This window comes from Corylus avellana, chromosome 1 (assembly GCF_965113065.1).
Source record: "Corylus avellana chromosome 1, dhCorAvel1.hap1.2, whole genome shotgun sequence".
In the NCBI taxonomy this organism is placed as follows: domain Eukaryota; kingdom Viridiplantae; phylum Streptophyta; class Magnoliopsida; order Fagales; family Betulaceae; genus Corylus; species Corylus avellana.
The window spans coordinates 14,858,146-14,871,697 of record NC_142490.1 but is presented as its reverse complement, the minus strand read 5'-3'; the positions used below and the strand labels follow the sequence as shown (position 1 = coordinate 14,871,697).

Below are 13,552 nucleotides of genomic sequence, written 5' to 3'. Positions count from 1 at the left end.
AAGGGAAAAAAATATTATTTCAAAAAATAACATTAAAAAGACCAAAAATGCCAAAAATCTGCACACTTTGGTACAACTTTTCAAGAATGATAATAGTACTAGACATCTCCACACTTTCTTTCAAATTTTTTTTCTCAAATGATCTGGTCTATTTAATAAATAAATAGATTTATATTGTTTTTTTTTTCTTAAATGAATGTGGGGTTCATATCATTTGGGAAAAAGTATTGGTATATCTAGCAGCCCTTTTTCAAGAATTAAAAAACCAATTTCCCTCCGTATTAATTAAAAACTTCACTCTTTTTATGTCGTTGTTTTTAACTTGGAATTTTGACTCTCTTGGTAACCTTAAATCAAAATCTATTTATTTGCAAGACCCATCCAATACCAATAGTTCACCCCAATTTATTAATGTCAAATAAAGTTGGAACCTTTCATTCTAAGAAGGAGGATTGAGATTTGACTTAACGTCTCTGTGTGAGATTTGTGGGAATTTTAAAAGTCATGGGAAAAGGGCAGCTTCTTTGGCCAAAAAAAAAAAAAAAATGTTGACTATAGGGATTTGTGGGAATTTAAAAAGGTTGAAAAAGGTTGACTATATATAGTCCTCTTTCAATTAGCCGTGTGATTTCCAATTTGTGATATCCATATCCTCTGATGGCCTGACATGAGTTGGGTAGAGCAAAATTGAAGAACTGGGATTTTTGGCAATTTGTTATTTAAATTATTATGACAATAAATTGAGAGCGTTCATATGAACTCACCAACCTAAATAAATTTTAGACTATCTAGCTACCTACTTTAACATGTGGGTCATATAGACTCTTTCAATTGCTGCACCAATTTCCCAGAAAATCCTTGTGCAAAATTGAAGGTCATTATAGTAATTACAGTCATTATCTCATTCCATTTCTAAATTATAAAGCATGCACCCATTAGCATATTATATTCTCACACCCGTAGCATTATATTCTCACAGCCGTAGCATTCTCATGGCTTCCATATCCCATCTCCAACTCATCAGCCTCTTGCTTCTCTCTCTGTTCAATGTCACTTTGCCATCTTCTTCCTGGAGTTCTGATAGAGACATAGAATACAACAAATGGGTATCCTGGAACATCGAAAACTATCGACGGAAGGCCGCATTGAAAGGCGCGGAATCCATTGTTGAAACGACGTCGGCCGTTGGCCGGAATGTTCTTGATGTGAAGCTGAGGCTGGCTGAGATCAACAAAGTGATAGTAAGTGTTTGTCAAAATGGGACTGGTGACTTCATGACAATTAGAGAAGCTCTTAACACCATCCCCTTAAACAACACTAGGAGAGTAATCTTGATGATCAAACCGGGCATTTATAGGTACGTTATTTTCTAATAATTACTTACGTTTTAAGAGCACGTGATTCTTATCTTGAGTACATTTTTTAATCACATGTTCTAAAGACAGATGTCAGACGTATAATAAATTAAAGATACTAACTTGTGGGGAGTCTAGGGAGAAGATTGTCATCCCTAGAGCTTTGCCCTTTGTTACATTTTTAGGAAATGCTAGCGATCCACCAACCGTCACCGGGAATGACACGGCATCGACGGCCAGCAGAGATGGGAGGCCGTTAGGGACATATCATAGTGCAACGGTTGCCGTGAATGCAAATTACTTTGTGGCCGTCAACATGAAGTTTGAGGTAATTAAACTGACAAATTAAGTAACAGAATTTTTTCATACGTTGAACACAAAAGTTCACAAGAAATATTTGTTTGAATTCTGAAGCTACATTTCTTTAATTCCCACAAAACATTTTGGTCTGCTACAAAACATGTCTTATTTTGTGGCCCTTTTTTAGGTCGGTGAGCCAAGAAGTTATTAGATGGAATCATTTATTTGGCTTATGTGTACTGAGGAGATTGTTGGGTCTCTCACTCAATCTGTGTCTTGCTTTTATTTAATTAATGAAACTTACTTTTGCACATAAAAAGAAAAAAAAAGATTTTTTATTGCCGGGTCATATCATTGAAAATTTGTATAGCTCGGGATCGAGATTCTGGGCTATGAAATTGTCTATTGTACTGTGCAATGGGCGGACTCATGTGAGAGACTGTCTAAATAAAGTAAAGCTTGATTGCTCGATCGCTCACATGAAATTGCCCATTTCAATTATAGCTCATATTAAGGGTATATGTTTAACTTTCCCAAAAATTAGAGTTGTGCATATATAGTTTCTTTTGTCAACTTTTGCTTTATCTTCCTATTTTTGTTCTTTTTTCTGTGTGTTAAATTTTTGCTGTATTTTACAATTACAACCAGGCACGCACCCTTTCAATTACATATACGGAATTGGGGAGGGCCAGACTGTATTAAATTATCTTCTAGAAGGAGACTATCATAATTAATAAAGCTAGGATTAAAAAGGACCCTAAATATGTCAACATTTTCTTTAATATTAACAATTTTTTCTATGAGAGGAGGGAGGCTGCAGGCATGGCCCCATCCATCTTTCAATTTCAAGTGAAATGAAATAAAGATAATTTATTTATAATGGATCCTACTATGATGCACCGTGACGTAATAAGATCACAATGACAAACAACAACAGATTCACAACTTTTTCCTAAGTCAACTAAAGCTCTGAGTAATCGTGATTTAAAAATTGATAAAATATTCAAATCTCGTTCGAACCTCCAATGCACCTTGATCTACGTCATATTCTCGTGTCAAAATGCAATTAATCCTTTTTTTTTTTTTTCTTTTTTTCTTTTTTCCTTTCTTAATCTTTGATTTTGTTTGTAACAGAAAATTTTAAATTTTGTTTTGTTAAATAAATATGTGTAAATGTAGAACACAGCTTCACATGACATTGGATCCATTGGAGGACAAGGCGTGGCGCTTCGCATTTCAGGGACCAAGGCTGCATTCTATAACTGCAGTTTCTATGGGGCTCAAGACACACTCTATGACCACAAGGGAATGCACTACTTCAAGAATTGCTATGTCCAGGGCTCAGTGGACTTCATCTTCGGCTATGGCAGATCCCTTTATGAGGTCAGTCAATCATTAGGGTACCCCATATCAATGATTCAATGGGATTATGGGCTGGCCCCAGGCCTAGCTAGGTGGTGCTAGCCAGCTCAGGACTCGACTTTTGTAGGTGGATATCCCCCACCGGATCTTTGCAATTGTTAGAAACCTTCCATAGGGTTTATTTGGAGGTCACATGCCCCAACAATATTGTGAGCGAGGGCGAAACTAGCAATCATAGTTTGGGAGGCAGAAGTATAAAATAAAAAAATTAGAAGCGGCATATTCTAATTTTTTTAAAAATTCTAAAAAATTCTAAGGGAATGTTTTAAAAGTTTTGGGGAAATATGGGATGTAGTTTTGCCCCCTGATTGTGAGTCTTCCGATGAAACCCATATTCAGTCAGGTTAATTTCAAATGAGTTTTAATGAAACCTCTCACAATTGCAAAAAATTCTTTATAATTTAGGCATAGTGATTGTTAAATCACCATGAGCACTGAGTGTGTAACACCCTTGTTTCAAGTGGTATACTATTGTCCGCTTTGGGCCAAGTCCGCACGGTTTTATTATTGGGTTTACCTCCAAAAGGCCTCCTACCATTTAGAGAGAGTATATTCCATATAAACACATCATCTTTTTCATGCCCAGGTAATGTGGGACATCACAATCTCGCTGGTCACCCTCATGGGCTTGTGCACGCTCCTGCTATAGCTCTGATATCATATGTAACACCCTTGCTTCAAGTGGTATGATATTGTCCGTTTTGGGCCAAGCCCGCATAGTTTTATTATTGGGTTTACCCCCAAAATGCCTCATACCATTTAGAGAGAGTATATTCTATATAAACACATCATCTTTTCCATGCCCAGGCAATGTGGGACGTTACAATCTCGCTGGCGACCCTCATGGGCTTGTACACCGCTTTGGGCCAAGCCTGAACGGTTTTATTATTGGGTTTACCCCCAAAATGCCTCATACCATTTAGAAAGAGTATATTTCATATAGACACATCATCTTTTTTATACCTAGGCAATGTGGGACGTCACAAAGTGAGCTTCATCAGAAGCCTCTCATCAAAATTCCTTACACTCGAAATGCTTAAGCAAAGGGTATATTTCGTTATTTAATTAATACTTTAACACTGCCTCTTACTTGTGGGTTCAAACTCACTCTCCTTTAATAAGAAAGGCTTAACACATAAAATATTTAACTGAAATAGGGATGACTTGACAGGTATAAGATTCAAATCCAGGACTTTTATTTTGATACTACATTAAATCACCACTCAACCTAAAAGCTTAAGTTTATAGGAAAAAAATAAATAAATTTAAACATTTAATTAATACTTTAATTAAATGATTAAAAATTACAGAGATAAAATTTGAACTCGAGATCTTTGCTCTAATACTATATTAAATCATCATTTTTTTTAATAGTTTAAATTAATAAATTTGATCATTTAATCAATAGTAGAATAGCCAGAGAACCCAATCCAAGGATTTTTCAAGTTAACACTTCAAAAGGCTGAGGCTCAAATTTAGAATTTGATAGGGGTTATAGCCCAACACAATTGATAGATAGGATGACTGACAATTAAGCCTATTTTCTATACATGGGCAGAACTGCTATCTAAATTCCACAGCCGAGAAGGTGGCCTCCCTCACAGCCCAAAAACGCACAAATGCCTCATTGTCAAGTGGGTTTTCCTTCAAAGATGGTGTGGTAACAGGGAGTGGCCATATTTACCTTGGTAGAGCTTGGGGTGATTATTCCAGGGTCATTTTCTCATTTACCTTTTTGGACAAGATTGTTCTTCCCCAAGGGTGGAGCGATTGGGGCGATCAAAATCGCGATTAGTAAGTTGATTCATTGAACCGTTTACTATGTTTTGAAATTAATCACTAGTTTTTTTAAACTGCACGTTTTGAAACCGTTAAAAAGCAAACGGGCTCTTGCCCTAGAGTTAATCATAAGTGTGCTCTTCTTTGTGTTGTTGTAGTAAAGTGTATTATGGAGAATACAAGTGCAGTGGACCAGGAGCCAACTTCACAGGAAGAGTGCCTTGGGCTCGAATGCTTGGGGATGAAGAGGCCAAGCCTTTTATTGGGACTCATTTTGTTGAAGGCGATTCTTGGCTCATGGGACAATATTAGGTGATTATAGTCTTTTTCTTTTGCTTCAACCATCACCTTTCTAATGCATGTGTGCATGGTCAACCATATATATATATATTCCTCAAACTTGAATATTCTTGAAAATTATTGGCAATTTATGTATGATGCATGTGAGATGGCCCAAAAATAAATATTTAGCATATGAGGATTTTCAGATTAATTAATTTGTCTCAAAACAATTAGAACACAATATAAAAAATAAAAAAAAATCCTTCTTTGTTTCCTTGTAATCACTTAAAAATACCGCTAGCTTTTACCGGCGCATAATTTTCCGGCGGCTTGACATAAATCGTCATTGCCGGTGCTTTTCTTGGCTGTCAATAAGTCATGAAATTTTCAAAAATTTTCCTTAAAAATGTTAATGTCTTTGACCCTAAATACTAGAAGAAACAATATATAAAATCATGATGATGCTTATTCTATCCCCCAGTACAGAAACAGAACATGGGAAAATTTGCTAATTAACGACGTCGTACATGTTATTCTGCCTCTAGCTAGATAAACTAGGAATACTTAATTAATTAACCCATCAACAAGAGTGTTTATACAATTGAAAAGATGGATAATATGAGGTTAAGGAATTAAGAACAAACAAGAGGTAGGGAAATTAAATATTGTTTCTAATAATTAGGCCAAACGCAGGACTCATCTATTTTCCAGGTGTGGGCATCCTCGTAATCGTCGACCTTGCTGACAATACTTCCAACGTAGTCATCGGAGGGTGCATTCCCATGATTTCCCACATCGTGATTCGTGTCGTATTTGACCTCCGACGACGTCGTCCAGTCGCAGGGAAAGATGTCGTTTTGGCAGCGTCTCAGTATTGCTCCCAATAGTAACACTAACGACGCCATTTTTCGATCCTAAGCCTCAGGGACAATAGGCTTCATGAAGATGAGCCTCCTCACACCCTTCTTTATATATATATATATATAGCTCAACATCTCCTTAACTACCCCACTGAATCATTGAATAAGAATTTCCAAAAATAATAATAATAAAAAAAAACAAAAAACAAAAAATCATTGAATAAGATCCAAGCAAGAGTGATGTTAAACATCATGCCGGATGTGCATGAACAGTCATGCATGCCCGGGTGATTTAATATTTTAAAATAATAAAATATAATATTTTAATATTATAATTATTAAAAAAAAAAAAATTAGCCGTGCATGACTATTCATGCATGCCGGCGTGTTGTGTATCATCACTCTCCAAGCAAATATGTGCTTCTTGTTTCCTTAAAAAAATAATTTTTGGAGCATTAATGATCTTACGAAGATACCCTCTTACATTTTCTTGATGAAAATTAGGTGGCCGGAAAGTCGAGGGAATTTTGATAGTGGTTTTTACCGTCGCTTCAAAAAATTAAAGGAAAATACTTAAAACACGTCATATCAGGGTTGGCTCCACCATTAGGAAAATGATCCATTTGAAATGGAGAGTATTATTTAGTGCATTTAGGAGGAAAATGAAGATGATCCGTTTCCCCACCATTAGGCGGCCGCCTAAGGTATCAAATAAGATCCTCAATGAATAAGGATTTTTTTTTTTTTCATAAAAAAAATATTTAAAAGCCTAATTATAGTCAATATTCTTTAATTAAGGCCCCCTAATTATGGTAAATAAGTAATTAGAAAAGCATTAATATCATTTGATTCTCCTAAAAACATAATTCTCCAACATTTCATTCTTGAAATGAAATAAGGCTAGCTTTCAAAATTGATAGCATTAAATAAAGGAATCAAATAATATTAAAGACATTCTTAAATACAACCCATTTTTCAAACTTTAAACGTTCTATTCTTGGGGAGAATTGAGCGAATGAAAATAATAATAATATTCAATTACAGTACTGTGGGTAGAGATTTGTTGCCGTTGGGCAAAAAGCATTAAGCAACCAAAATTCCGATCAGAAAGTTAAAAGGGACAGAAATAAATTTTGATCTCAATTACCAATTGGATCATTTGCATTACCACATGGATTGATTTAACATTCAATGCTAATTATGCTACACATGTCCTGATCATGTGATGATTCATCTTATATATCATAAAAATTAAAGTGAATTCAAAATAATTCCTTTAAAAATAAGAAAAATGCTTTTTTTTTTTTTTTTTAAACTTATCGTCTTAGTTCTCAAAATGTATCGAGTCGGCCCTACGTAAATGTGAAATGACTGTGATAAATAGGAATGAAGTGTAGCTAGCGTTACCCAACTAAAAATAAGTTGGATGGACTAATGGGCAAAATTGGAATCTGAAAAACCCAAAAAAGTAGCTTCTTCATGCAGCATATATATATATATATGTTTGTGTACTAAGAAATATTTTGAACGTGAGTTTCTTGATTTCATGCAATTCTTGCCATACAAGTATTCTGAGAAGTTGGCCAGCCATCTATCTTCTTTTACATAATTGCATGAGTCAATGAGCGTTGGACAACCTCATGACTCATGAGAGACAGATGGTTATCTTCAAACATTGATGGAATCAAATAATCTCAATAATCTGATTTACCACCTATATATATATATATATATATATATATATTGTTAAATTCAAAAACGTAATCGGATAGAAATTATGTTGAAATTAATCATTTAATTAATATTTCAAACGCTCATTTTGAATATGGGCCGGGTGTTGTGAATTATGAGATGGGTCATAATCAAAAACATATATTTAATATATTCCAAAAGTCTGGCTGAAGAATTAAGGAATTGATTAAAAAAGGTTCTGATTATTTTCAAACCTAACTTTCATCATTGATCAAAGAGCTCTCTCTCAAGAAACCTCTTCTTGCTGATAGAACAACCTCTGACTTTGATTAATCTTTGTCATAGTTGGTGAGACTGAATGGAGGCAATTAAGTTTTCGATCAATCTCTTTAGCCAGGAGAGGGCCTCTCTCCTCAGTGTGTGTTGAATGCTTTCTTCTTCTAGTTGATTGTAAGTTAGTGGGACATCAGAAATTAGTAGAATCTATCAATATTGATCATCATACCCTAGCAAGATAGCTGGTCATATATATATATATATATATGAAGCTAATATATAAAGAAATGTCCGTATCAAAACCTAAATTTTTGAACGTAATTGGTAAAATGATCGTGACACAAGACCAATTTCTAGACCAACTTTTGAACTAAGACTTTGGTATCGTGTTATTTTCCTAGGTATACCTACTTAAATCAATGATCAAGGCAACCACGCATGCGTGCGACAAGAAAGTGTCGGACAGAGACGCAAGTACTATATAGTCCACTAAAAACTAGATCTATTTATATATATAATTGATTATATATACGCCACATATATTTCAAGAGGAATGTTTGTCCTCTTGAAAGCAAGCTAGAAGTGCATATCGTACTATTGAGATAGAAAATCAATCAACATTGACATGTGGGGCAGCCTTGAGGAAAATAATTTCCACAAAAAAGAAATCACAACATAATAGGGTAGTTGTTTTAACTTGTTCTGGAGGAAGATACTTTCTGAAATTTTATGGTCTAGATCGATAGTAATTTGGATAATAAATGTGAAAAAAATTTATAAGCTCACTTGTTCGAATGAGTTTTTGGCAATTGTTGAAGACCCGGATTCAGTTTGGGATAGTGTATTTTATTTTATTGTTCAAAAAACGTATTTTGATTTGACATAAAAGTAAAAAATAGTTTTTAGTGTCGAGTAATTAATGATACATACTACACCCTACGATCACATTAATCTCATTAGTTTGATGTGGCTATGCCCATCAACCCTTGTTAAGAAAAGAAAATTCAAAAAGCTGATGCACGTACATTTCCATATCAACGCGGTAGGATGAGCTCTTTTGTGTTTTGAGGAATGCTTTGTATTTTGAGTTGTTTGTTATATGTTTTTTTTACTTGGTAAGAAAAAAAGTAAACAAACGTATTTCCCACAAATTATAAATTAATAATTTTCCATAATTTCTAAAAGACAACGAAGTTAATTTATAATTATCCATAACCAGAAGGAGGTAAATAAATGATATTTACTCTAGCATAAATAATAGGAAAGGTGCTGGAAGCAAAAATGTCCCCACAAGTTGAAGTCTCTATAACTTGAAATGAGGCCTAGCTATATACCACCCAAATAATTTCTTTTTTCCTCCTATTTCTGACCCGTGTCCTATCAATGGTACAAGATTGCATAATGATTCAATTTCATTGATTTTTATGATGATCAGCTGAATGAATCTTGAAGAGGTCGAGACGGGAATCTCCCAATCGGAGGGAATATGCAGCTTTCTTGTATTCCTCCCAAGTGAAGGGCTTATAGAGACTTGGATTCTCCGGTGAGACTAACTCCGGCAACGGAAAAATCCATTCGTTAGGGGATGGAGCCCCGAAGTACATCATTGACATTCTTGGCTTCACTGAGTTTGCCAATGCCCTGTGTCTCACGCTCAATAGTCTCCCATTTGTCAAAGCCTTCATTGTCAATATAAAAATTATGTGAGTAGATTACACTTAATCTCTACTTAGAGCACTGTAATTTTTATGTGTATTTTTAATCAAGTATATAATTATTACCCCACTCAAAGTCGTTGATTAGTAAAATAAAAAGTTACCATCTCACTTCTAAAAGCGACTTACTTTGATTATTATTATTTTTTCTTGTTATTTTGACTTTTATTATGATGTTTAAAATAGTTTTTTTTAACCCAAAACTTTAAGTTTTTTTATTTTTTTATCTTTATTAATGTAAATATAAGAGAGTTTTTATGAAACTCAAATGTCTCAATAAGTGAACAGATAATTTGAAATCTGTTGGGACAAATGAATTTGATCAAAGTTCTCTCCTATTTACTATTTAAATTATTAACAATTTGAACAGCAGTAAAACTGTTAAAAACCTCAATTTGACTATTCATTTGATTATTACCAACCTGCAGAGCGTCGCCGACGAAAACACAGAACTCACGGGGATCAGGAGGGACTGGGACCCACAACCCGTCCTTCAAAGATATTTGAAGGCCACACACGTCGTTGGATCGCAAGATGGTCAAGATCTGAGGGTCAGAATGTTCCCCAAATCCTATCCGATTGTTTGTACACTGATAAAGTTTTGGTGATGGATCCCAATCATTGATATCATTCATCGGAGGATAGTGATTGAGCCTGAGAAGTGAGTCACTGTCGACATCTCTGATGAGCCTACTGAAGGCGCACTTATCGCGGGTCCATAGGCCTTCAGCCATTAGATCAAGAATCTCACATGCTAGTTCCTTCACTGCTTGTATGTAATTATTTACTCTATCACTGCAAACAAAAAATGAAAAAAAAAAAAAAAATGTCATTCTACCCAAAAGAACATTATTATTTCCAACAAATTTTTCTTCAAAATATATATATTTTTAATATATATATATAATTCAATTTATTGAAAATGTGTGTAAAAATGACATATTTTAAAAATAAATGTCAATTTGAGCTACAAATGTAAGAGAGTTAAAATGAGACCCTTATATCCAAACAAATGTTGATCGCCTACCTTTTGGTTTGGGGCAAGTGAGCCCTATAAAAACTTTTTCATAGTTACTGTTAACAATTCATGCGGTCAATGAAAAAATTTGTCCTGACCTATGAAATTCTTTATACAGTAAAAAGTGTCGCCGTTACTTGAATCCCAAATTTCAATTGGAACACGTGGAAGGTTGAACACATTTTCTTGATTTGATTGTGAAGTTATTGATTTCTTTCTTTGTTGTCTTCATACAAGTAATTATATCCTTACCAGCTAGTGGGGGTCATTTCTAAATGGGGGCCATGCCATGGCAAGCACAGCTAGCACAAGTATTTGGATATTGTGTTTCTCTTTCTCAATGAAATCCCTTTAACAGAGACTTGGGCAGGCAAGATTCAAGGAATATGGTGCCAACTTTCACATGGCATGCTTCATATGTATATAATCATTTACTCTACTTCAATAGCATATATATTCACAGAAAAAAATCTTTGGAAAGATATGGTAGAGGTTGGATTCTTCTTACAATTGTTACTCTACTTTGAGCTCCTACAATGTTATAGACTTATAGTCCCTACAAATTTTCGAATTGAAAGAGCCATGCCATGCTTGTTTGTTACAATGGTGGCTCACACACACAAAAGCAAAGTTTTTCCCTTTATTTACTTTCGGGTTTCCCTTGCTACCGGTGAAAAAATTACTAAAAATCTTTTCGCTGTAAAAATAAACATTAAAAAATTGCTTTTGATCGAAAAATAAATGTAATTATTCTCGAATCTTACAATCTCCACCATTTAGTTTTTGCACCAAAAAAAAAAAAAAAAAAAAAATCAATGATTTTTCACTACAAGCCAAACTCAAAGAGTTGAATCAAGAATTAGGGCTTTGTTTTGTTTGTTGACATTTTTCATTCTTCCTTTAGTCTTCTGTTTTCAAAATAAAAATGGTTGCCTAAATTACTAGCAATATAAAAACAAGTTTTGGACATCCTACTTATCACCCGTCTATTAAGATAAGTAAATCGCTACCTATCACCGGTCTATTAGGATAAGTATATCTCGTAAGTGTTCTTTCATATTTTATATCCAAATTATTAATAATTAAAAAAAAAAAAAAAAAAAAAAGGACCGGGGGTGGGGGCCGGGGGCCGGGCCGGGGGGGTAAAAATTGGAATCTCAACCGAGATGATTTCCCATCGATTGGGGTTGCACGTTTGGTAGCGATTTGTCAGAGCTTAGATTTTCTGTGGCAGAAAAGTGGGTGTTAGACACTTAGACTTGGGGCCCAACAGCTTTTAGGCCAATATATAGCCTATAGCTAGCAGCTAGGTATACAATATCGCACGCTTGGCTCTATTATAAACAGCCGTAGACATCAAAACAAAAGAAAAGTCCACTTTATTTCTTCTATGTGCTCAAACCTTTATCAGACATCAAGTACCATGGAATCATTGGAATCAATGAAAGAAAGAAAGAAAGAAAGACGTCCAACTCCTTCTTTCAACTTGCAATTTCTTCCTTTAAATCAAAACACTCAATAAAAAAGAAGGCCAAACTCTGAAATTAATAATTTATTTATATTTTATGTTCGATTAATATATATATATATAGATGCTTTCTTTTCTCATAAAGGAAAGACGTCCTTTTCTAGGATGCCAAACGTACACTACTAAACAAATCTTCCCCACCATTTCATCAGCAAGATTAATTTAATTAATTAATTAGATCTCCAATTCTTTACAGGCCAGGTAACATGTACTCAGGTCTCAGAGTAGTTCCTTTTATCTATTTTTATTATATTTTACAATATATATGTCCCTGCCTCACTATTTATTTATATTCAGCATTAATTTAATTAAATAACAATTCAAACAAAATGAACCAAACATGCCACATTAATCCTAACCATGAAACCCGCGAACCTGTTGGGCACAAAAGAAACACAAAACAGAAGCATTGTGTTTGTGTTCTCTCCCATGTCTTTTTTTGTTTTTGTTTCTTCTTTTTTAGCATTGTTGCATTTGTGAATACGTAACTTAAATAATGTCCAAAAAGTTCCAAACACAAGAAAGAAGAAGAAGAAGAAAGATGTGAGGTGTCACCTGAATTTCGTAGGGTCATTGGAGACAGCCATGGATCTTTCAGAAATAGAGAGAGGATTTGTGTGAAGAAGAAGGTATTCAAGCTCACCCATATCGCCATTGGGGCCAATGTTTTTGCACCCATAACCAAAAGGACTAGCTGGCCCCGCTCGCTTCTTCTCCGCCGCCGGTTTGCAGAAAAACTCCGCCCCTTCCTCCTCCATCCTCGTAACTATCTCATTCGACACCCCATGGTTAACCACTTTGAAGAAGCCAAATTCTTCGCAGGCACTCACCACTAGCTCAGATAGCATTGACCTGTTGAGAGAAAGATCAATGGTCGGCACCCCAACCGCCTTTGTTTTCTTGGTTAATCTTATTGGGGTGGGAGAAGGCACCACCATGTTTGTTTCTGAATATAGAATTAGAAAGAAAGTAAATCAAGAATTCGATGATCAGTTTGAGCTTTGGAGGTATGGTCATGGTTGAAGATATATGGTGCCCTTTTATACAGCCGAGAGAGAGAGAAAAGAGAGAGAGAGAGAGAGAGAGAAAAGAGGGGGGGCTACTCTGACTATCATAATTGTTAAGAGTCTTTAAGATAATCAACAATATAATTGATTAAAAAAGGTATCGTGATTTTAGGTGACATGGACTTTGTATAATGTATAATATATATACATGACGGTCCAAAAATGAATAGTTGTTTTTAGTTTTTATATGTATCACCTTGCATACAAACAAAGAAAAACAAGGAAGCCTTTTTCCCATCATACACGGCATTACTATTC

General features: G+C 34.8%; 2 protein-coding genes across 4 annotated transcripts; one reads left to right on the top strand and one right to left on the bottom strand.

Annotated features, from left to right (window-relative positions):
* The first annotated feature begins 972 nt into the window (after positions 1-972).
* Positions 973-6,052, top strand: LOC132172434 (putative pectinesterase 53). Of its 3 annotated transcripts, none has more exons than XR_015909796.1 (6): positions 973-1,357; positions 1,494-1,683; positions 2,835-3,038; positions 4,636-4,871; positions 5,020-5,168; positions 5,832-6,052. XR_015909796.1 is itself a non-coding variant. In XM_059583936.2 (6 exons), exons 1-5 carry the CDS (start codon positions 993-995, stop codon positions 5,166-5,168), a joined length of 1,149 nt encoding a protein of 382 aa, XP_059439919.2. In that variant the 5' UTR covers positions 973-992; the 3' UTR covers positions 5,832-6,052. The 3 variants fall into 3 exon arrangements, 2 of the variants coding, with proteins under 2 accessions (XP_059439919.2, XP_088368423.1); XM_059583936.2 differs by having other exon boundaries at positions 5,015-5,168; XM_088512297.1 differs by lacking the exon at positions 5,832-6,052 and having other exon boundaries at positions 5,020-5,193.
* Positions 6,053-9,336: 3,284 nt separating this feature from the next.
* Positions 9,337-13,165, bottom strand: LOC132172817 (gibberellin 2-beta-dioxygenase 2-like). Its single transcript, XM_059584386.2, has 3 exons — positions 12,783-13,165; positions 10,104-10,476; positions 9,337-9,645 (listed from the first exon to the last, which is right to left on the bottom strand). Exons 1-3 carry the CDS (start codon positions 13,163-13,165, stop codon positions 9,379-9,381), a joined length of 1,023 nt encoding a protein of 340 aa, XP_059440369.2. The 3' UTR covers positions 9,337-9,378.
* Positions 13,166-13,552: the final 387 nt, after the last annotated feature.

Coding starts and splice junctions, on each gene's coding strand:
- LOC132172434 (XM_059583936.2), top strand. CDS start 993: ATGGCTTCCATATCCCATCTCCAACTCATCAGCCTCTTGCTTCTCTCT. Junction 1,358..1,493: donor ATCAAACCGGGCATTTATAG/GTACGTTATTTT, acceptor TGGGGAGTCTAG/GGAGAAGATTGTCATCCCTA. Junction 1,684..2,834: donor CCGTCAACATGAAGTTTGAG/GTAATTAAACTG, acceptor GTGTAAATGTAG/AACACAGCTTCACATGACAT.
- LOC132172817 (XM_059584386.2), bottom strand. CDS start 13,165: ATGGTGGTGCCTTCTCCCACCCCAATAAGATTAACCAAGAAAACAAAG. Junction 10,477..12,782: donor AATGACCCTACGAAATTCAG/GTGACACCTCAC, acceptor TTTTGTTTGCAG/TGATAGAGTAAATAATTACA. Junction 9,646..10,103: donor TCGTCGGCGACGCTCTGCAG/GTTGGTAATAAT, acceptor TTGACAATGAAG/GCTTTGACAAATGGGAGACT.